A 19,588-nucleotide genomic window follows, 5' to 3' on the forward strand; every position below is an offset into this window, starting at 1 on the left:
TGTGGCTGGGACCTAGAAAGCCTTCTGGGAGGACAGGAGGTGATCTTGGGGTTTAGGGAGTATGGAAGTTGGGAGATGGCAGGGTGGCCCCAGAATCCCATGGTTCTGGGTGCTCTCCCTGCAGACCACAGTGGACACAGCCCCCTGCTGAGTTAAATACCTATTGCCCGAGGGCTAGTACCGGCCGGACTGGACCCCACGAGGCTGGGACCACCACCCTCCCCGGGGGGATCCCACCCGGAGGGCACTGGGCCCCCCACTTCCACTTCCACCTCTCTGCCTTCAGGACGAGGTGGCCCATACGGTGACCGAGAGCCGAGTGCTACAGAACACCAGGCACCCGTTTCTCACGGTGAGTCCCCCGCCCCCTCTGGAGTACCTGGCGAGGCTCTGCTCCCTTGCCAACCGGATGGACAGCGCCGGGTTGGGGACGTAGCCCCTCTGTTGCTTATATCTCTGCCCCAGCCCCACTGCACGGGGTTGCCCAAGTGTTTCGGCCGACTCCTTCCCGAGAGCCCCTTGCCCTGCATCGGGCCCAGGTGGATTTGCCAGGGCCCCATCCATCCACGCCCACTGCCAACTTCTCCCCCAGGAGCAGTCCCCGGTCTCCGTGGCAGCTCCTGCCCTGACCCCAGACTCTGCTGGGGTCCAGTGATGGGTTGGCATTGGTTCCTAGCTGACTGAGTGGATCCGAGTGCTTCCCTCTGCTTGGCTCCATCCCTCCCCTTGCCTGTTGGGAGGCTCCCTTTTTGCCCAGGACATAGGAGATTTCCTGGCCCTGGCACACACGGGCGTTCACCCACTCCACTTCCTCCTCTTCCCCCACAGGCCCTCAAGTACGCCTTCCAGACCAATGACCGCCTCTGCTTTGTGATGGAGTATGCCAACGGTGGGGAGGTGAGGGCCAGGAGACACCAGGACCAGGGATGGGAACAGAGGAGAGGGAGGAAGGGGTAGGCGGAGGGTTTCTGTCTGGGTCCGGGTGGAGGCCGTGACCCTGACGTGTGTGGACCGTCACCGCCAGCTCTTCTTCCACCTGTCCCGGGAGCGCGTGTTCACCGAAGACCGGGCGCGTTTCTACGGGGCCGAGATCGTCTCAGCCCTGGAGTACCTCCACTCGCGGGACGTGGTGTACCGCGACATCAAGGTGAACTGGGCCCTGCGGGCAGGCGGAGAGGAAGGGAGGCCCTGCCACTGTCCCCAGGGGCGGAGGTCCCCCGGCCGGCCCCACAAGCCCATCACCCCCTTCCTCCCCCGCAGCTGGAGAACCTCATGCTGGACAAGGACGGGCACATCAAGATCACCGACTTCGGGCTGTGCAAGGAGGGCATCACTGATGGGGCCACCATGAAGACCTTCTGCGGGACCCCGGAGTACCTTGCCCCTGAGGTGCGGAACCCCGATGCTGGCCCCCAGTTGGGGGCTCCCGTGTTTGAGGCTGGGACCGCTCTTTCCCTCTGCCTGGCCCGAAACGCTCTGTCCCCCTCACCCTCCCCGTGCAGGTGCTGGAGGACAACGACTACGGGCGGGCAGTAGACTGGTGGGGCCTGGGGGTCGTCATGTACGAGATGACCTGCGGCCGCCTGCCCTTCTACAACCAGGACCACGAGCGGCTCTTTGAGCTGATCCTCATGGAGGAGATCCGCTTCCCCCGCACCCTGAGCCCCGAAGCAAAGGCCCTACTGGCCGGGCTGCTCAAAAAGGACCCCAAGCAGAGGTGAGTGCGGCCCGGACGTGCCCTGTGCCAACCTGCCTGGGAGGGGACGCTGCTGGTGCCCCGTCGGTACCCTGGCACGGGGAGGCGATCCTGGCAGGAGAGAAGACTGTGACTGAGCTGGGGTGTAGTAGAGAAGGGAGCAGGTTGTGCGATGGAGAGAGCCAATGGAAAGCCTTTAAGCCTTTCAAGAGTCAGAAGTCTCTGCTTGTTGTGGAGGGGGAGGAGAGAGGTTATGCTGAGCAAGCATGAAGGAAAATGATTCTGCCAGCAGCCGGGAGCCAGGACTGAAGGCGGTGTGGCCTAGTGGATAGAGACTGGGCCCAGGAGTCAGAAGACCCTGGGTTCTAATCCCCGCCCTGCCACTTGTCTGCTGTGTGACCTCGGGCAAATGCCTTCACTTCTCTGGGCCTCAGTTACCTCAGCTGGAACATGGGGATTAAGACTGGGAGCCCCATGTGGGGCAGAGACTGTGTTCAATCTAACAACTTTGTATCTACCCCAGCACTTCGTGCAGCGTCTGGCACTTAGTAAGAAGTACCATTTAATGAATACCATTAAAGGGAGAAAGAAAAACGGTGGGGAGGAGGAAGAGGCGGGGAGGCTGGCGAGAAGGCCGACGTGATGGCCTACCGGGCAGAGGTTGAATGCTGGCTGATGCTAGCCCAGTGAGGAAAGCCAGGCCTCTTCTCTGTCCCAGGCTTGGCGGCGGGCCCAGCGATGCCAGGGAGGTCATGGAGCACCGCTTCTTCACGCCCATCAATTGGCAGGATGTTGTACAGAAAAAGGTGAGGCAGACTGACCCTCTGAGTGAGTGAGAGAGAGAGAGAGAGAGAGAGAGAGAGAGAGAGTGAGTGTGTGCGTGTGCGCGCACTCGAGCATGCAGTCACCCTGATCGGGGTCAGCATGTGGCTGGGCCAGCCCTGGCCAGGGAACCGTCTCCCACCCAAGGCCAGGAGCTATGGACGGTGGTCCCAGGCTGGCCCAGCCCCGCCACCTGAGGGGAGCCCTCCGGATTGGGGCACGGGAGGGCCGGCCCCCTCCGACCTGCTGTCTGAGCCGCCATCGACTCCCATCCTCCCGCCCACCCCAGCTCCCGCCGCCCTTCAAGCCTCAGGTGACATCGGAGATTGACACCCGGTACTTCGATGATGAGTTTACCGCTCAGTCCATCACCATCACCCCCCCGGACCGATGTGAGTGGCACTGGGGGGGTGGCCTCCTCCGAACGCTCTTGTTTCTGGCCCAGCCCTACCCTCTGGTGGTTCAAGCCAGCACCCGGCTCCTCTGGCTCACCTAGCCCCCTGGGTTCGTTGCCGGCCATCCCTCTGTCTCCCGCCAAACACACACACACATGCCCCCTTCTTGCTCAACTTCTTGGCCGGTCTGCAGGGGAAGAGTGGCCCGGCCAGCCTAGGGTACCTTTCCCTTTCAGCACTCACCACTGTCGCTGCCACCACTCTTGTTTCTTACCAGGCCCTGGGGACTCCAGGAGGGGTGAGGCTCCGCAGTAGGTCTTCTGGTCCTCCTGCCCGGGGTGCCCCTGGAGTCCAGATGGGGCCGAGGGAGCAGAAGAACTGGGGAGGGGAAGAGCTGCCCCGAGGAGGTGGGAGGGGGCAGGTGGACACACCCAAAGGGAACGGGGCCCACGTCCAAGCGCGGATGTGTGTTCCATCTGCCCCTGACGCCTTAGGCCACGGTTGAGGCTGCCGCTCTCTCTCTCCCAGCAGACGACAGCATGGATTCCCTCGAGACGGACCAGCGGGCCCACTTCCCACAGTTCTCTTACTCATCCAGCATCCGCGAGTAGCCAGTGGCAGGAGCCAGCTGGCCAGAGCGAAGTCGGGCCTGCCAGTGTGGCCGCTGAGCCGGGCCGTGACTCCCTTCCCCTCCTCCCTCTCCGTGTCGAAAGCTGGATCCGACTCCATGGGCCAAGCTCCTCCCCGGGTACGGCCCTCAGGCTGGCGGGAGGTGGGGCGGAGACCGTCGGCTGCCCCCGGCTGCCCGCGCCACACGGTACAAACCCTACCCGCAGCCCCCAGGCCGGGTGCAGGCCATGGCTGCAGACACCCCGCTGGCCCAGTCCTGGGCGGCGACAGCCCCACGGTCCCTCTCAGAAAACCCCCCAAATGCTTCTTGTTTCCTCCTGGAGCCTGACTGATAGTCACAGCCCTTTCCCCCCCATTCAGGCCCTGGAGTGAAGCCAGGCCAGGAGCCCCCGCACTCCAGGCCAACTGCGGGGGGGGAGGGGGACAAACGGGGACGAGGGGGCACCCGCCCTCAGTGCCCATGGAACCTGGGGCTGGCATAGCAATAACGGTCCCTATCTGCCTTAACCCCAACTGGCTGCATCCGGCCCCTGGCCCTTATCAGGAATTAGAGGGTCAGCCCCCTCTGCTCAGCCACTCCCCTGTGGCCCTGACAAGTCAGCCCGACTAAGCCCCCTGGACAATGGCCCCTGCCGGCCAGCGGGGTCTCCAGACTCAGTTTTCAGTATCTCGATGGCCTTTCCTGGATCCATTGCCCAACTCTGCTGCCACGAGTAGGCTGGGCGCGGTTTTGAGGGTAGCTCTCTCTGGGGGCCGGTGGGAATGGGCACCTGGCCACTGAGGCCCTGGAGCCAAGTGCCCCGCTGTCCTCACCTGCCCTCTGTACAATCACCGTCCTGCCCTCCCTCCCGGCCAGGGAGCGTCAATCCCTAACGAGCTCGATGTGGTGGCGGTGTTGCCATAGCCGCTGGGTCTGCCATCTCCACTGCCCCCCTCTCTCTGGCCTTGTGGTGGAGTTATCTGGACAGCAGGGGCCCGAGCCTGGCCTGAGGGGTCCAAAGGGCTGTCCCTGTGCCTTAATGCTGCCATCGCATCCCCCCCACAAGCTCTAGGGATCCCGCCTGGCCCATTTGCCGGCCCCCGTCCCCCACCCAAACCTGGGAGGTGGAGCAGCTAGGCTGTAGTGCTGGAGGGAGCCAGGCACACCCAAGCCGAAGGTCCCAGTGTCCATGCCCCAGCCAGACCTCTTCCCCCGCCCTCTGGCACCCAACATGTAGCTCTGTGTGAAGAGCAAGGAGCCCCACCTACCTGCCTGTAACCTCCCCTGTCCTTGTTGTGGAGGGGGGGGGGGGGGGGCAGTGTCTGGGCTGCGGGGGGTGGGTGTGGGTGTTGTGGGGGGCTACTACTGCCCCCATACCATGGTACTGTTGGGCACCTCCACCCCTGGGGCTAGGTGTGAGCCCGGGCCAGACCCCCAGGCTGCCTGCTGCCGTGGAGCATGGTGGGCAGAGCACAAGAGAGGGTAACACCTTGGCTGCCAGCCTGAGCCCCAGTGTCCCGTCTCCCCCAAGACAGGCTTTCTGAGACCCCTGGGGGACAGACCTGTGTATGAGGAGGGAGGAACGTGAACACACCAACAGGGTCTGTGACCTCCCCCCCACATCCAACCAGAGTCTGCCCCCTCCCCCAACCTAGTGCCAACTTCCCTACCTTCTTCTCTCCTCTCCACCCCCATGGCAGCCCTGTCCACTCGGGCCCCACCAAGCCAGCTGGGCAGGGGAAAAGTCCCAAGGAGCCAGACTGCAGTGGTGGGCACTGTCCCTGGGCTGGCAAGTTGGAGCTGTTCCAGATTTGCCTTCCTGCCGAACAGTAATTCCCCCCCGGTGGGTAGAGTGGCGGCAGCTAAGCCGGCTAATGCGGTTTGGGTTCCCCACACCCCTGCTGGGCCTCGTTGGCCAACTGCCAGGGGGCTCCCGGGACCTGCCTCCCCCCACCCCTGCTTCAGTGCTGGATCAAAAGCCTCAGGGTCTCCCCTGAAGGGTGTGTATGTGTGACTGTTGAGGGCAGGAAAGGTGTGAGAGTTTTCGGGTTTCAGCGGGCCTCGGGGGAGGTGGGGGGAGGGCGCAGCCCCTTCCTTGAGTCGCAGAGCACTTTGGAAGTCCGCAAACCTGAGTCAGGTGCGTTTTGCGCCAACCCCCAATCCCTCTCCCCACCCCCTCCAGCCAGAGTGTTACCTCCCCCTACAACCCCCAGCCCACGTGCTGGCCCCGGCCCCCATGGCAGCGCTACCAGCTGCTGCCCATCCTCGAGACCCCCACACCCCTCCAGCCCCCGAAAGCAGGGGCTCTTTTATACTTTGTAAGTCCTCAGTGCAAACGTTTCACACTTTAGCTCCATAGCGGGAGATGCATTAACTTAAAATACTGACACACCCTACCCCATCCCCACCGGACTCCCGGTCCCCGCCACCGATGGATGGGGCAACGTTTGCGTTTTGGGGAGCGTGAGGGCGGCCCGAGCCGCCTACAGCCGGGTGCCAGGCCAATGAGGGAGGGAGAGGAAGCCCCGGGCCTCTCTGACCCGCTGTGCATTCGGTTATAGCGACGACACAGGTGAGGAAACGAGCACGGTGCTGATTTCATTTAAGCGTTTTGCCTGTTTCACCTGTTCTTGTATTTGTACGGTACAAGCAATAAAGCAAGCCGTTTCAGACAAGCCTCGGGGGTGCTCCACCTGCCTGCTCGGGGGGTGAGGGGGCGATTGCGGTGCGGGCAGTGGAGAGGCCCCCTTCCCCGGGATGCCCCCCAGGCGGGCTGGCTGGGTGAGGGGGTGGGCGGGACTTGGAGGTGGGAAATCTGAAATGCTGCCAACGGCCAGGCCACAGTGAAGGCCGACCCCCCGGGAGCAAGGGGGTGAAGAAGGCTGCCCGTCGGGAAGATAAGAGTGGATCCCTCTTTCCTCTTTGCAGGTCACAGGCTGGATTGGAGAGTCTCCCCTCTCCTCAAAAGCCTCCCGTTCCCCTCTGCATCAAGGAAAAACTTCTCACCATCAGATTGTAGGATCATCAATTCACTTTTTTACGATATTAAGCGCTTACTATGTGCTAAGCACTCTTCTAAGCGCTGGGGTGGATACAAGTCAGTCAATCGTAATTATTGAGGGTTTACTGTGTGCAGAGCACTGTACTAAGCGCTTGGGAGAGTATAGCAGAACAGTAAACAAAGACATTCTCTGTCCCACCACGTGCTCTTTCTTCTGTTTGCCCCCAAGCGTTACTAGGAGGCACGATGGCAGGTGTGCCCGATGCCCGGCCCCAAGCGCGACAGTTTGGGTCAGCAAATCAGGTTAAACACAATCGCTATCCCACGCGGAGCTCATCAACTTAATCCACATTTTACAGATGAGAAAGCAGAGGCCTAGTGAAGTGACTCGGCCATGGTCACACAGCAAACAAGTGGCAGATGAGAATTAGAACCCAGGTCCTTCTGACTCCCATGCCCGTATGAAGCACTGAGCCCGCGGCTCGGTAGGAAGAGTCCAGGTTTGGGAGTCAGAGGTTCTAATCCCGGCTCTGCCACTTGTCTGCTGTGTGACCTTGGGCCAGTCACTTCACCTCTCCGGGCCTCAGTTACCTCATCTGTAAAAAGGGGCTGAAGACCGTGAGCCCCAGGTGGGACAACCTGATTACCTTGTATCCCCACAGTGCTTGGCACATAGTAAGCGCTTAACAAATACCATCATTATTGTTATTATTATTATGCGCTAGGTTACATTTCCTTCTCTGCCCCAGCCTCGGGAGGGTGGGGGCGCCGGGAGCCCGTTCCCTCGTCTGTAAAATGGGGATTGAGACGGTGTCCAACCCGATTTGCTTGTAGACTGTTTGGCACGTAGTAAGGCTTAACAAATACCACAATTATTATTATTATTCCTCCCTGCACCGCCTCTCCGGGCCCCTTTAGCCGTTCTCCCCGCTCAGGTGGCGAGAGCTGCGATGCGATGCACATGTTTCTCCGAAGCCTCCCGTCCCGCCCCTTTCTCTTCCCACCCCTTTCTCTCCCCACCCCTTTCTCTCCCCACCCCTTTCTCTCCCCACCTAAAGGGTCCCGAGGCCGCGCCCCCGGCTTGACCCGACCCCACCCCCCCCCACCCCAGCTGCGGCCTTTCCGAGCGCCGTCCACCCGAGAGAGATGCTGCTGGGAGGGAAGGCAGGAAGGGGGCCGGGGCCGCCCCCTTCTCTTTCCCCTCCCCGAACCCCAGCCTCTGCTCAAGGCCGTCTCAGAACCCAGATACGCTCCACTCCCTCCCCCCGGGGACCCTTGGGGCTGGTCCGACCCCACCGCGCCTCCTTCTTCCAGATCACGTCGGGAGCCCAACCCTCCACGCCGCCCGTGGGGCCCAGAAACCTAACGGTCAACGAGGCATCGGTGCCCGAGGCAGGTAGGAGGGTACCCCGGTGGGGCGGAATGGAAGCGGGGCGGGGGGGCGGAGGCCGCTCCTTGACTCTCCTCTTTCCCCCGCAGCCCCGTCCGGATTAACGGGGGGTCCCACGCCGCCCCCGGGACTGGCGGAGGCGTTGGGGGCGCTGGGCCTAGACGGGGAGCGCGAGTATGCGGGGGACATCTTTGCCAGCGTCATGGTGAGGGGGGTTCTGGAGTGCCCTTCGACCCCCGTGACTCATCTTGCTCCTGGTGGGTGGCCTTTCCCGGTCCGGCTCCCCTCGTTGGCGTGGTGATGGCAGGCCCGTGACTCCTTTCCACAGCTCCCAATTCTCCCAGTGGCTGCGCGGGCCCGACGCTGGGCCTAGGCGCCTCTTCTCTCGGCTCCCTAGTTCCCGCAGGCTGACCGCGCGCTCCCGAGCCCGGACCTGTCTCCCGCCGTGACCCCGGAGATGCGTGCCCTCGTGGTGGACTGGCTAGTCCAGGTGCATGTAGGTACCAGGACAGAGGGGAGGGGTGCGGTGGGACCGGACAAGACAGGGCAGCCTGGTGAGCCTGCCCCACCTCTACCCCCGGACTGCTGGGGGAAGGGACACGTGTGCCCTGGGCAGGGTCGGTCAATCAATTAAATCCCATTTAGTGGGAGCTTAGTGTATACAGAGCGCTATACTAAGCGCTTGGGACAGTACAATACAACAGATTTGGTAGACACTTCCCCTGCCCACAAGGAGCCTACAGACTGTGAGCCCACTGTTGGGTAGGGACTGCCTCTGTATGTTGCCAACTTGTACTTCCCAAGCGCTTAGTACAGTGTTCCGCACACAGTAAGCGCTCAATAAATTAGTACAGTCTTCTGCACACAGTAAGCGCTCAATAAATACGATTGATTGATCGAGGGGGAGATAGACAATAATATAAATGTTGCAGATTTGGACAGATAGAGGAGCAGCGTGGCTCGGTGGAAAGAGCCCGGGCTTTGGAGTCAGAGGTCATGGGTTCAAATCCCGGCTCTGCCACGTGTCAGCTGTGTGACTTTGGGCAAGTCGCTTTACTTCTCTGGGCCTCAGTTTCCTCAACTGTAAAATGGGGATGAAGACTGTGAGCCCCCCGTGGGACAACCTGGTCCCATTGTAACCTCTCCAGCGCTTAGAACAGTGCTTTGCACAGAGTAAGCGCTTAATAAATGCCATTATTATTACTATTACAATACAACAGAGTTGGTAGACACTTCCCCTGCCCACAACGAGCTTACAGTCTCGAGGGGGAGATAGACAATAATATAAATTCTAGACTGTGAGCCCACTGTTGGGTAAGGACCGTCTCTATATGTTGTCAACTTGTACTTCCCAAGCGCTTAGTACAGTGCTCTGCACCCAGTAAGCGCTCAATAAATACGATTGAATGAATGAATAAATGTTACAGATATGGACAGATAGAGAAGCAGCGTGGCTCAGTGGAAAGAGCACGGGCTTTGGAGTCAGAGGTCATGGGTTCAAATCCCGGCTCCACCACTTGTCAGTGACTTTGGGTAAGTTACTTTACTTCTCTGGGCCTCAGTTACCTCATCTGTAAAATGGGGATGAAGACTGTGAGCCCCCCCCGTGGGACAATCTGATCCCCTTGTAACCTCCCCAGGCTTAGAACAGTGCTTTGCACATAGTAAGTGCTTAATAAATGCTATTATTATATGGATATAAGTACTAAGGGGCTAAGGGAGAGGTGGTAAAGGGAGCAAATGCAAATGCAAGGGTGACGCAGAAAGGAGCGGGAGAAGAAGGAATGAGGGCTTAATCAGGGAAGGCCTCTTGGAGGAGATGGGCCTTCAGTAAGGCTTTGAAGGAGGTGGGGAGAGTTATAGTTTATCGGAAATGAAGAGGGAGAGCGAGGGGAAAAGGGCAGGGGCGGGATAATAGTAATAATGGTATTTGTTAAGCACTTACTATGTACAAAGCACCGTTCTAAGCGCTGGGGGGATACAAGGTGATCAGGTTGTCCCACGTGGGGCTTACAGTCTTAATCCCCATTTTACAGATGAGGAAACTGAGGCACAGAGAAGTTAAGTGACTTGCCCAGAGTCACACAGCTGACAATTGGCAGGGCCGGGATTTGAACCCATGACCTCTGACTCCAAAGCCCGTGCTCTTTCCACTGAGCTATGCTTCTCATTTCCCTAAGCAGGAAGGGTCGCATTTCCCTAAAAGTGCTGCCGTCCGTCCGTCCCTCCCTCCCCCCCCCACCTCAAGCCCTTTTCCCTTTTCCCAGGAGTACCTGGACCTGGCCGGGGACACGCTCTTCCTGGCCGTGCACCTGCTGGACTCCCTCCTGCGCGCCGCCCCCGTGCGCCCGCGCCGCCTGCAGCTCCTGGCTGTCGCCTGTTTTTTCCTGGCCTGTAAAGTGGAGGAATGCACGTGCCCCGAGGTAGGTGATGATGATGATCATCATCATCATCAATCGTATTTATTGAGCGCTTACTATGTGCAGAGCACTGTACTAAGCGCTTGGGAAGTATAAATTGGCAACATATAGAGACAGTCCCTACCCAACAGTGAGTGGGCTCACAGTCTAAAAGGGGGAGACAGAGAACAAAACCAAACATACTAACAAAATAGACTAGATATGTACAAGTAAAATAGAGTAATAAATATGTACAAACATATATACATATATACAGGTGCTGTGGGGAAGGGAAGAAGGGAAGATGGGGGGATGGAGAGGGGGACGAGGGGGGAGAGGAAGGAAGGGGCTCAGTCTGGGAAGGCCTCCTGGAGGAGGTGAGCTCTCAGCAGGGCCTTGAAGGGAGGAAGAGAGCTAACTGGGCGGATGGGCAGAGGGAGGGCATTCCAGGCCAGGGGGGTGACGTGTGCCGGGGGTCGATGGCGGGACAGGCGAGAACGAGGTACGGTGAGGAGATTAGCGGCATGATGGCATTTATTAAGCGCTTACTATGTGCAAAGCATGGGCCCCGCCCGGGCCGGGGCCGGGCTGCCTGCTGCCTCTTCTCCCCCACCCCCTCAGCTTCCCCACCCCCACTCCCCCCTTCAGCCCGCCTCCCTCTGCCTCCTGGGCGCCGGTTCCTTCTCCCCTGCCGAGCTGCTGCGGGCTGAGAGGCGGGTGCTGAGCCGCCTGGACTTCCAGCTGCACTACCCGGGCCCCCTGCTCTGCCTCCGGCTTCTCGCCGCCCTGGCCCGGGCCCCCCAACAGGTGAGGGAGGGGGCCGGGGGTGGTGGAGGGGCGGCTGACAGGCCCCGCCCGCGGCCCGGATGGGAAACCCCGGCTCTCTCCTCCCGCCCGGCCCGGCCAGGTCCTGCTTCTGGCCCAGTATTTCCTGGAGCTGTCCCTGCTGGAGGCCGCGCTGCTACGCTGGGAGCCGGGCCGCCGAGCCGCGGCCGCCCTGGCCTTGGCTCGAGGGATGCTGGCGGAAGCCGCGGGAGCCCCCGGGCTCGTTGTCTACAGGTACCAGCCCCCCGTCATCCTCCTCCCCCCCGGGACGGGACAGGTGGGACCTTCAGGGGCGTTTCCCGTTTGCCCATCCCAAGATCCGATTCCCTTTTTCCCGTCCCTTTCCTTCCCTCCCGGCACAGCGAGGCGGAGCTGGAGCCCATCCAAGCCTTCATGGTCCGGTCGGCGCTCGGCGCCCCTGCTGCCGGTCTCGGGGCCATCTTCCTCAAGTACGCGCGGCCCCAGCGGCTCCAGACCAGCCTCACGGCCGCCTCCCTCCTCCGCCACCGGCCTCAGCCCTGACGGTCGCCCCCCGCCCCTTGGCCGCTTCGCCCCGGCGAGCCGATCCCTATCGCTGGCCGCGAGGGGCGGGGAAAGCCGGGGGATTAAAAAAGAAATCTGTGCGTGTCCATGTGTGTCTGTATGTGTCTGTCCCTCTGCCTCTGTCCGTTCGTCCGTCCGCGCTGACCCCGGGGCGGCCGAGGGTTCAATAAAGTGCTGTTCTGTTTTAGGCCTCGCGCTGCCGGTCCTCATTGGCCCTCGCGCCCGCGCAAGATGGGCTGTGATGGGCGCCCCTGCCCTCCAGCCGCTTTCTGACTGGCTGCCTTCCCAGGCGGAGCCGGCCCCAGTCCCAGAAGGAGAAGGCCGTCCGATGAGCGGCGAAGCCCGGAGGACGGGGGAGGAGGCGGCGAGAGGTGGGAGGTGCTTTTTCATCGCCCCCACAACCTGTCGAGCCTTTGGGGACCGGGCTGGTGCCCTTGAGCTCCCCGGCTCATCCAGGGGCGGGGAGAGAGGAGGGGGGAGCGGGGAAGCCGCCGCCTCTTTGCAGTGCCGCTCGGGACCGGCGGCTCCTCTGCCCCGCGGGGCCGGTGCTGGGGAGAGGGGGGCGAGCGACGAGAAAACTAGCCGCCCCTGGGGTTAGCTGAGAGGGGTCTCATCGCTCCAACCGCCCCCGCACCAGAGCCACGGGGGGCGGAGGAAAGGGGGGGAGGGCTCAGCGAGGCGGGGGCGGTGGCGGCGCCGGCGGGATTTTCCCACAATGCAGCGCGACGCGCTGTCCCCGGTGCTGATGCTGAGCGCGGCCCCCGAACCTCCGCCACCCCGCCCTCCGCCCTCCCACTCCCCCCCGGTCCCGAGCTCCCGGCATGGCCTCGCTCGGCCGGGCTCGGCCCCGGAGCCCTCCGGGGGCGCGGGCGGGGCCCTGGACAACAGCCTGCGGGCCGCCGTGGCGTTCAAGGCCGAGGGCCAGCGCTGTTACCGCGAGAAGAAGTTCCGCGAGGCCATCGGCAAGTACCACCGGGCCTTGTTGCAGCTGAAAGCGGCGCAGGGAGCCCGTCCGCCAGGACCGCCCGCTTCGGGCCCCGGTCCCGGTCCTGGCCCCGGCCCCGCCCGCCTCAGCGACGAGCAGCGGCGCTTGGTGGAGAGCACCGAAATGGAGTGCTATGACAGCCTCACGGGTACGGAGGGGCGGGGAGGAGGGTGCAGTCGGGCCCTGGACTAGAAACCGAGAGTGGGCCAAGCCAGGTAGGACTGAAGGGAAGGACGGGATTCGGAGGGGATGGAATAAGGCCGGGAAAGTCGAGTCAGGAGCGGGGCAGAGAGGGGACCGCTGGGGAGGACCCTTAAGGGACCCCCTTTTTGACTGTGAGCCCACTGTTGGGTAGGGGCTGTCTCTATATGTTGCCAATTTGTACTTCCCAAGCGCTTAGTACAGTGCTCTGCACATAGTAAGCGCTCAATAAATACGATTGATTGATTAAGAGGAGAACCGGGGTCGGATGGCAGCGCAAAAATTGGGCCGGGCCAAGTGGGAACTCTTAGGGTTCGGGACACCTGCTCCTGTCACCATCCCGCCGCAGCCTTTCCGGAGAACATCCCTTCTATTTGGAGAGGTGGAGGAAGGGAAGATGGGGAGCGGGGGTGGTGGTGATGCTGTTCGCCTGACTTGCCCCTGCAGCGCTTCCTCCCTGTCTCCTAGACGACGGCTACTTCTCCTGAGTCATCGCTCAGGAATTTGCGCCTTTCAATTCGGGCCCCTTGGGCTTCATCTCCCGGTGGCTCCCTCTAGTGGCCACCACGACGTATTTCTTTACAACTCAGGTCCCGTCGTCATCATCATCATCATCAATCGTATTTATTGAGCGCTTACTGTGTGCAGAGCACCGTACTAAGCGCTTGGGAAGTACAAGTTGGCAACATATAGAGACGGTCCCTACCCCACAGTGGGCTCACAGTCTAAAAGGGGGAGACGGAGAACAAAACCAAACATACTAACAAAATAGAATAAATAGAATGGATATGGACAAGTAAAATAAAATAGGGCTAAGCGCTGGGGAGGTTGACCCACGTAGGGCTCACAGTCTAGAAACTTTTAGACTGTGAGCCCACTGTTGGGTAAGGACCGTCTCTCTACGTTGCCAACTTGGACTTCCGAAGCGCGCACACAGTAAGCGCTCAATAAATACGATTGATTGATTGATAGAAACGGTCGGGGCCGGGGCTACCTGGAGGCCGGTCCGCTTGTTCCAGGTGAAGATGGCCCCCGGGTACCCACTCAGGGCCAGGAGCAATTCGTGGATCATCCTCCTGACCGTCGGGTTTATCTCCATTGACATACGCTTTATCCCCATTGTCACCCTCTGGTGGATGGGTCGATTGGAGCTTTTATTATTATTAATAATAATAGTGGTATTTGTTAAGCACTACATGCCAAGCACTCTTCTAAGCGTTTACAATCCGGGCTCTATCTTTTTTTAACCTCCATTGGCTCTCTCTAGGGGCCGCGCTGATTGGCTTCTTTACAATCCGGTGTCACCAAATTTACCCCCATTGCTTCCCCCCTAGTGACCACGCCGATTGGATCCTTTACAGTCCGGGCCTCGTCTGCTTTACCGCCATTGGTATCCTCTAGTGGTCTCGTCGACTGGGCCCTTTACAACCGGGGACCTATAGACTTTACCTCCCCCTACTCCCCGCCTCCATTGGCTTTCTATAGTGGCCGCACCAATTGGTTCCCTTAAAATCTGGGACTTGGTGATTTTTATTCTCCATTGGTCTCCTCTAGTAGGCTCACCGATTGGGCTTTTTACAATCTGGCTTCGTCGGCTTTAATCTCCATTCTCTTCCCCCACCCCCATCCCATCATCATCATCATCAATCATATTTATTGAGCGCTTACTATGTGCAGAGCACTGTACTAAGCGCTTGGGAAGTACAAGTTGGCAACATATAGAGACAGTCCCTACCCAACAGTGGGCTCACAGTCTAAAAGGGGGAGACAGAGAATAAAACCAAACATACTAACAAAATAAAATAAATAGAACAGATATGTACAAGTAAAATAAATAGAGTAATAAATATGTACAAACATATATACATATATACAGGAAACACTATTCTAAGCACAGGGGAGGTTACAAGGTGATCAGCCCCACGGTCTTCATCCCCATTTTACGGATGAGGGAACTGAGGCCCGGAGAAGAGAAGTGACTCGCCCAAAATCACACAGCTGACAATTGGCAAGGTCGGGATTCGAACCCATGACCTCGGACTCCAATGCCCGGGCTCTTTCCACTGAGCCACGCTGCTTCTTTAACCCCTCTAATGACCAGCTCGGAGAAGCAGCGTGGCTCAGGGGCTAGAGCACGGACCTGGGAGTCAGAAGGTCATGGGTTCTAATTCTGACTCCACCACCTGTCTGCTGTGTGACCTCGGGCAAGTCACTTCACTTCTCCGTGCCTCTGTTACCTCCTCTGTAAAATGGAGATCGAGACTGTGAACCCCACGTGGGACAGGGACTTTGTCTAACGTGATTTGCTTGATAATAATAATAATAATAATGATATTTGTTAAGCGCTTACTATGTGCAGAGCACTGTTCTAAGCGCTGGGGAGGATACAAGGCAATCAAGTTGTCCCACATGGGGCTCACAATCTTAATCCCCATTTTACAGGTGAGTTAACTGAGGCCCAGAGAAGTGAAGTGACTTGCCCAAAGTCACACAGCTGACAATTGGCGGAGCCGGGATTTGAACTCCTGACCTCTGACTCCAAATCCCGGACTCTTTCCACTGAGCCACGCTGCTGCTTCTGCTTGATTCCACCCCAGCGTTGATACACAACAAGCGTTTAACAAATAGCACAATTATTATTATTATTACTGGTCTCTTTACAATCCAGACCCCCCCCCACTCGTTATCACCGTTCACACCCTCTAGTGAATGGATCGATTGGGCCTTTTGCAATCCGGGCCCGATTATCTTGAACCCCCATTGGGGGTTCTTTACAATCCGCATCTCCTCGGGTTTACCCCCATTGCCTTCCTCTAGTGGCCAAGCGCATTGGTTCCTTTCAAATCCAGGACTTGTTGGCTTTATTCCCACTGGCCACACCGATTGGGCGCTTTACAATCCGTCGGTCGATTAGTCCCTTTGCAATCCGGTCCCATAGACTTTCCTCCCCTTAGCATCCTCTTGTAGCAATGCCCATTGGTCTCTTTACAACCCAGGTACCTTAAACTTTGTCCCCATAGGCTCCCTATGGTCCCTAGTGGTCATCATCATCATCAATCGTATTTATTGAGCGCTTACTATGTGCAGAGCACTGTACTAAGCGCTTGGGAAGTACAAATTGGCAACGTATAGAGACAGTCCCTACCCAACAGTGGGCTCACAGTCTAAAAGGGGGAGACAGAGACCAAACATACTAACAAAATAAAATAAATAGAATAGATATGGACAAGTAAAATAAATAGAGTAATAAATATGTACAAACATATATACATATATACAGGTGCTGTGGGGAAGGGAGGGAGGTAAGATGGGGGGATGGAGAGGGGGAGAGGAAGGAAGGGGCTCAGTCTGGGAAGGCCTCCTGTAGGAGGTGATCTCTCAGCAGGGCCTTGAAGGGTCACGCCTATTGGCCATTTTACAATTCGCCGGCTTTAATTTTTACCCCCATTGGCCCCCTCTAGTAGCCACGCTTATTGGTCATTTTACGATTCAGGCGGCTTTAGTTTTTATCCCTATTGGCCCCCTCTCGAGGTCATACCGATTGGGCGCTCTACAATCCGGCCTCCGTCGGCTTAATAATAATAATGATGGGATTTGTTAAGCGGTTACTATGTGCAAAGCACTGCTCTAAGCGCTGGGGGGATACAAGGGGATCAGGTTGTCCCACGTGGGGCTCAGTCTTAATCCCCATTTTACAGATGAGGGAACTGAGGCCCAGAGAAGTTAAGTGACTTACCCAAAGTCACACAGCTGACAAGTGGTGGGGGCAGGATTAGAACCCACGACCCCGGACTCCCAAACCCCTGCTCTTTCCACTGAGTTACGCTGCTTCTCTATTGAGCTCCACCCTCTCCCCGCGACCCTCCCATTGGAGCCCTCTAGGGACCAGCCCATTGGCCCTTTACAACCCGGGTCTCGTCGGCTTTTTCCCTATTAATAATAATAATAATGGCATTTATTAAGCACTTACTATGTGCAAAGCACTGTTCTAAGCCCTATTGGCTCCCTCTAGCGGTCACCCTGACTGGCCCCTTTACAAGCCGGGTCTCGTCGGCTTTTTCCCTATTGGCTCCCTCTAGCGGCCACCCTGACTGGCCCCTTTAATAATGTTGGTTTTTGTTCAGCGTTTACTATGTGTCCAGCACTGTTCTAAGCGCTGGGGTAGATACAGGGTAATCAGGCTGTCGCACCTAGGGCTCACAGCCTCAATCCCCCTTTTACAGATGAGGTAACTGAGGCACAGAGAAAAGTGACTTGCCCAAAGTCACACAGCTATGTGGCGGAGGCGGGACTAGAACCCACAACCTCTGACTCCTAAACCCGGGCTCTTTCCACTAAGCCACGCTGCTTCACTTTGCAATCCGGATGTCGTCGGCTTTTTCCCTATTATAATGGCATTTATTAAGCACTTACTATGTGCAAAACACTGTTCTAAGCCCCATTGGCTCCCTCTAGCGGCCACCCTGACTGGCCCCTTTCCAATTCGGGTCTCGTCTGCTTTATCCCTATTGGCTCCCTCTAGCGGCCACCCTGACTGGCCCCTTTCCAATCCGGGTCTCGTCGGCTTTATCCCTATTGGCTCCCTCTAGCGGCCACCCTGACTGGCCCCTTTCCAATCCGGGTTTGTCGGCTTTATCCCTATTTGCTCCCTCTAGCGGCCACCCTGACTGGCCCCTTTGCAATCCGGGTCTCGTCGGCTTTATCCCTATTGGCTCCCTCTAGCGGCCACCCTGACTGGCCCCTTTGCAATCCGGGTCTCGTCGTCTTTATCCCTATTGGCTCCCTCTAGCGGCCACGTTGACTGGCCCCTTTCCAATCCGGATCTGGTCGGCTTTATCCCTATTGGCTCCCTCTAGCGGCCACGTTGATTGTCCCCTTTACAATTCAATCCGTCGCTCCACTTTTTCAATCCCTTTTTAACAATCCGTCGCTCCACTTTTTGCTGATCCCTTTTCCTGGCTTTGAGTCTAAATGTTAAGGGCCCATCGCCTCTACCTTGCTCGCCCTCCCTGGCAGCCTGCCTGCTCCAGTCGGAGCTGGTGAACTACGAGCGGGTCCGGGAATACTGCCTCAAAGTGCTGGAGAAGCAGGAGGGCAACTTCAAGGCCACGTACCGCGCAGGCATCGCCTTCTACCACCTGGGCGACTACGGCCGCGCCCTGCTCTACCTAAGGGAAGCTCGCAGCCGGGAACCCACGGGTGAGAGACCGGGAAAACCGGTTTCGGGGCCGGTTGGGGGATGGATAAGGGAGAGAGGAGGGCACAGGCTGGGAGCTCGAAGGGGGTGGGACCCGGACGGCCACACACTGGGCAGGGCGCTGCCCTTGGGTGGGGCGGGGGGGGGGGGGGAGGGAACCCAGATTTATACAGTGGATAGAGCACGGGCTTGGGAGTCAGAATAATAATAGTGATTGTATTTGTTAAGCGCTTACTAGGTGCCAAGCACTATTCTAAGCTCTGGGGTAGATACAAGGTAATCAGGTTCTCCCACTTGGGGCTCACAGTCTTAGTTCCCATTTTCCAAATGAGGACTGAGGCCCACAGAAGTGAAGTGGCTTGCCCCAAGCCACACAGCAGACAAGTGGCAGAGCCGGGCTTAGAACCCACGTCCTCTGACTCCCAAACCCAGGCTCTTTCCATTAAGCCACGCTGCTTCTCAGAAGGATCTAGGTTCTAATCTTGACCCTGCCCCATAACTACTGTGTGATGCTGGGCAAGTCACTTGGCTTCTCAGTGCCTTATCTGTAAAATGGGGATGAATGTGAGCCCCATGTGGGAAGGGGACTGTGTCCAACTTGATTACATTGTATCTACCCAGCCCTTAGTGCTTGACACAGCGTAAGGACTTAGCAAGTACCATAATTATTATTATGTACACATGCACGCAGGTGCACGTCCCCCCCCCCCCACACACACACACTCCCCAGCCCAACACAGTTACCCAGTCCTGGGTCCCCTGTCCCCCTGCAGACACCAACGTCCTCCGCTACATCCAGCTCACGGAGATGAAGATGACGCGCTGTAGCCGGGAGCGGGACGGCGACAAAAAGGTGCTGGGCTGAGGCTCCGGCAGGAGCTCGCCATTTCCCCGTCGCGAGGGCGGCGCCTCCAGCACGACGGCATCGCCCCGTGGCCCTCTCCTCCTCCGCGAGGCGTTCGAGCCCGTTTTGATAACTGTATTTTTATTTGACGTCACGGCCTCTGTAAAGGCTCGGGGCTGACTCCGATTTCGCCTCCGTCTCTCTCTTGTGCGACCGAGGGGGTTGGGCCGAAGCAATCCCCCTCGCAGGGGTGAGGGGAGGAGGTGTGAATTAGGAAAGTGAGAAGTCAGTTGGTCCCCTGTCCTGGTGGGCACAGGGCCCGGACCCCCCTTCCCCGGGAGCGGAGGCGGCTTCGGGCGCCCCCTGGTGGCCGCAGCAACACTGCAGCGAGCGATCGGGCGCCCCCTGGTGGCCGCAGCAACACTGCAACGAACGATCAGGCGCCCCCTGGTGGCCGCAGCAGCACTGTAGCGGAGGATCGGGCGCCCCCTGGTGGCCGCAGCAACACCGCGGCGAACGCGCGGGCGCAAAGACAGCAGGTGTGTGTTTGGGCGGGGAGAAGGGGGCTGCTTTTAATTTAAAAAATAAAATAAAATCACCAAGACACCCCCCCCTTCCCGCCTTTGGTCCCCCCACCTCCACCCCTCCCTGCAGAGCAGGCACCGAACTGGCTCAGCAGG

At 58.8% G+C, this 19,588-nt stretch overlaps 3 protein-coding genes across 6 annotated transcripts in view; all 3 read left to right on the top strand.

The window, feature by feature from the left end:
• AKT2 (AKT serine/threonine kinase 2) overlaps positions 1-4,409 on the top strand; it is a 29,480-nt gene extending 25,071 nt beyond the window's left edge. For 2 of the 4 annotated variants that reach the window (XM_038767331.1, XM_038767333.1), the window contains exons 7-14: positions 287-352; positions 829-897; positions 1,025-1,147; positions 1,261-1,389; positions 1,503-1,717; positions 2,415-2,502; positions 2,808-2,910; positions 3,442-4,409. In XM_038767331.1, coding sequence (XP_038623259.1) covers positions 287-352; positions 829-897; positions 1,025-1,147; positions 1,261-1,389; positions 1,503-1,717; positions 2,415-2,502; positions 2,808-2,910; positions 3,442-3,524 — 876 coding nt within the window. In that variant the 3' untranslated portion in view covers positions 3,525-4,409. The remainder of the gene's footprint in view (positions 1-286; positions 353-828; positions 898-1,024; positions 1,148-1,260; positions 1,390-1,502; positions 1,718-2,414; positions 2,503-2,807; positions 2,911-3,441) is intronic. The other 2 variants (XM_038767332.1, XM_038767334.1) reach the window with 1 other exon arrangement.
• Positions 4,410-5,397: 988 nt separating this feature from the next.
• On the top strand, positions 5,398-11,874 carry LOC119946202 (cyclin P). The gene is made up of 10 exons (XM_038767654.1): positions 5,398-5,402; positions 5,706-5,841; positions 6,452-6,538; positions 7,839-7,920; positions 8,004-8,119; positions 8,312-8,410; positions 10,182-10,337; positions 10,962-11,120; positions 11,221-11,372; positions 11,501-11,874. Exons 1-10 carry the CDS (start codon positions 5,398-5,400, stop codon positions 11,658-11,660), a joined length of 1,152 nt encoding a protein of 383 aa, XP_038623582.1. The 3' UTR covers positions 11,661-11,874.
• A 507-nt stretch (positions 11,875-12,381) lies between these two features.
• On the top strand, positions 12,382-19,094 carry TTC9B (tetratricopeptide repeat domain 9B). The gene is made up of 3 exons (XM_038767222.1): positions 12,382-12,814; positions 17,884-18,066; positions 18,838-19,094. The coding sequence occupies exons 1-3, from the start codon at positions 12,397-12,399 to the stop codon at positions 18,927-18,929; spliced, it is 693 nt and encodes a 230-aa protein (XP_038623150.1). The 5' UTR covers positions 12,382-12,396; the 3' UTR covers positions 18,930-19,094.
• The last annotated feature ends 494 nt before the right edge of the window (positions 19,095-19,588 follow it).

This window comes from Tachyglossus aculeatus, chromosome 26, assembly GCF_015852505.1.
Source record: "Tachyglossus aculeatus isolate mTacAcu1 chromosome 26, mTacAcu1.pri, whole genome shotgun sequence".
Lineage (NCBI taxonomy): Eukaryota > Metazoa > Chordata > Mammalia > Monotremata > Tachyglossidae > Tachyglossus > Tachyglossus aculeatus.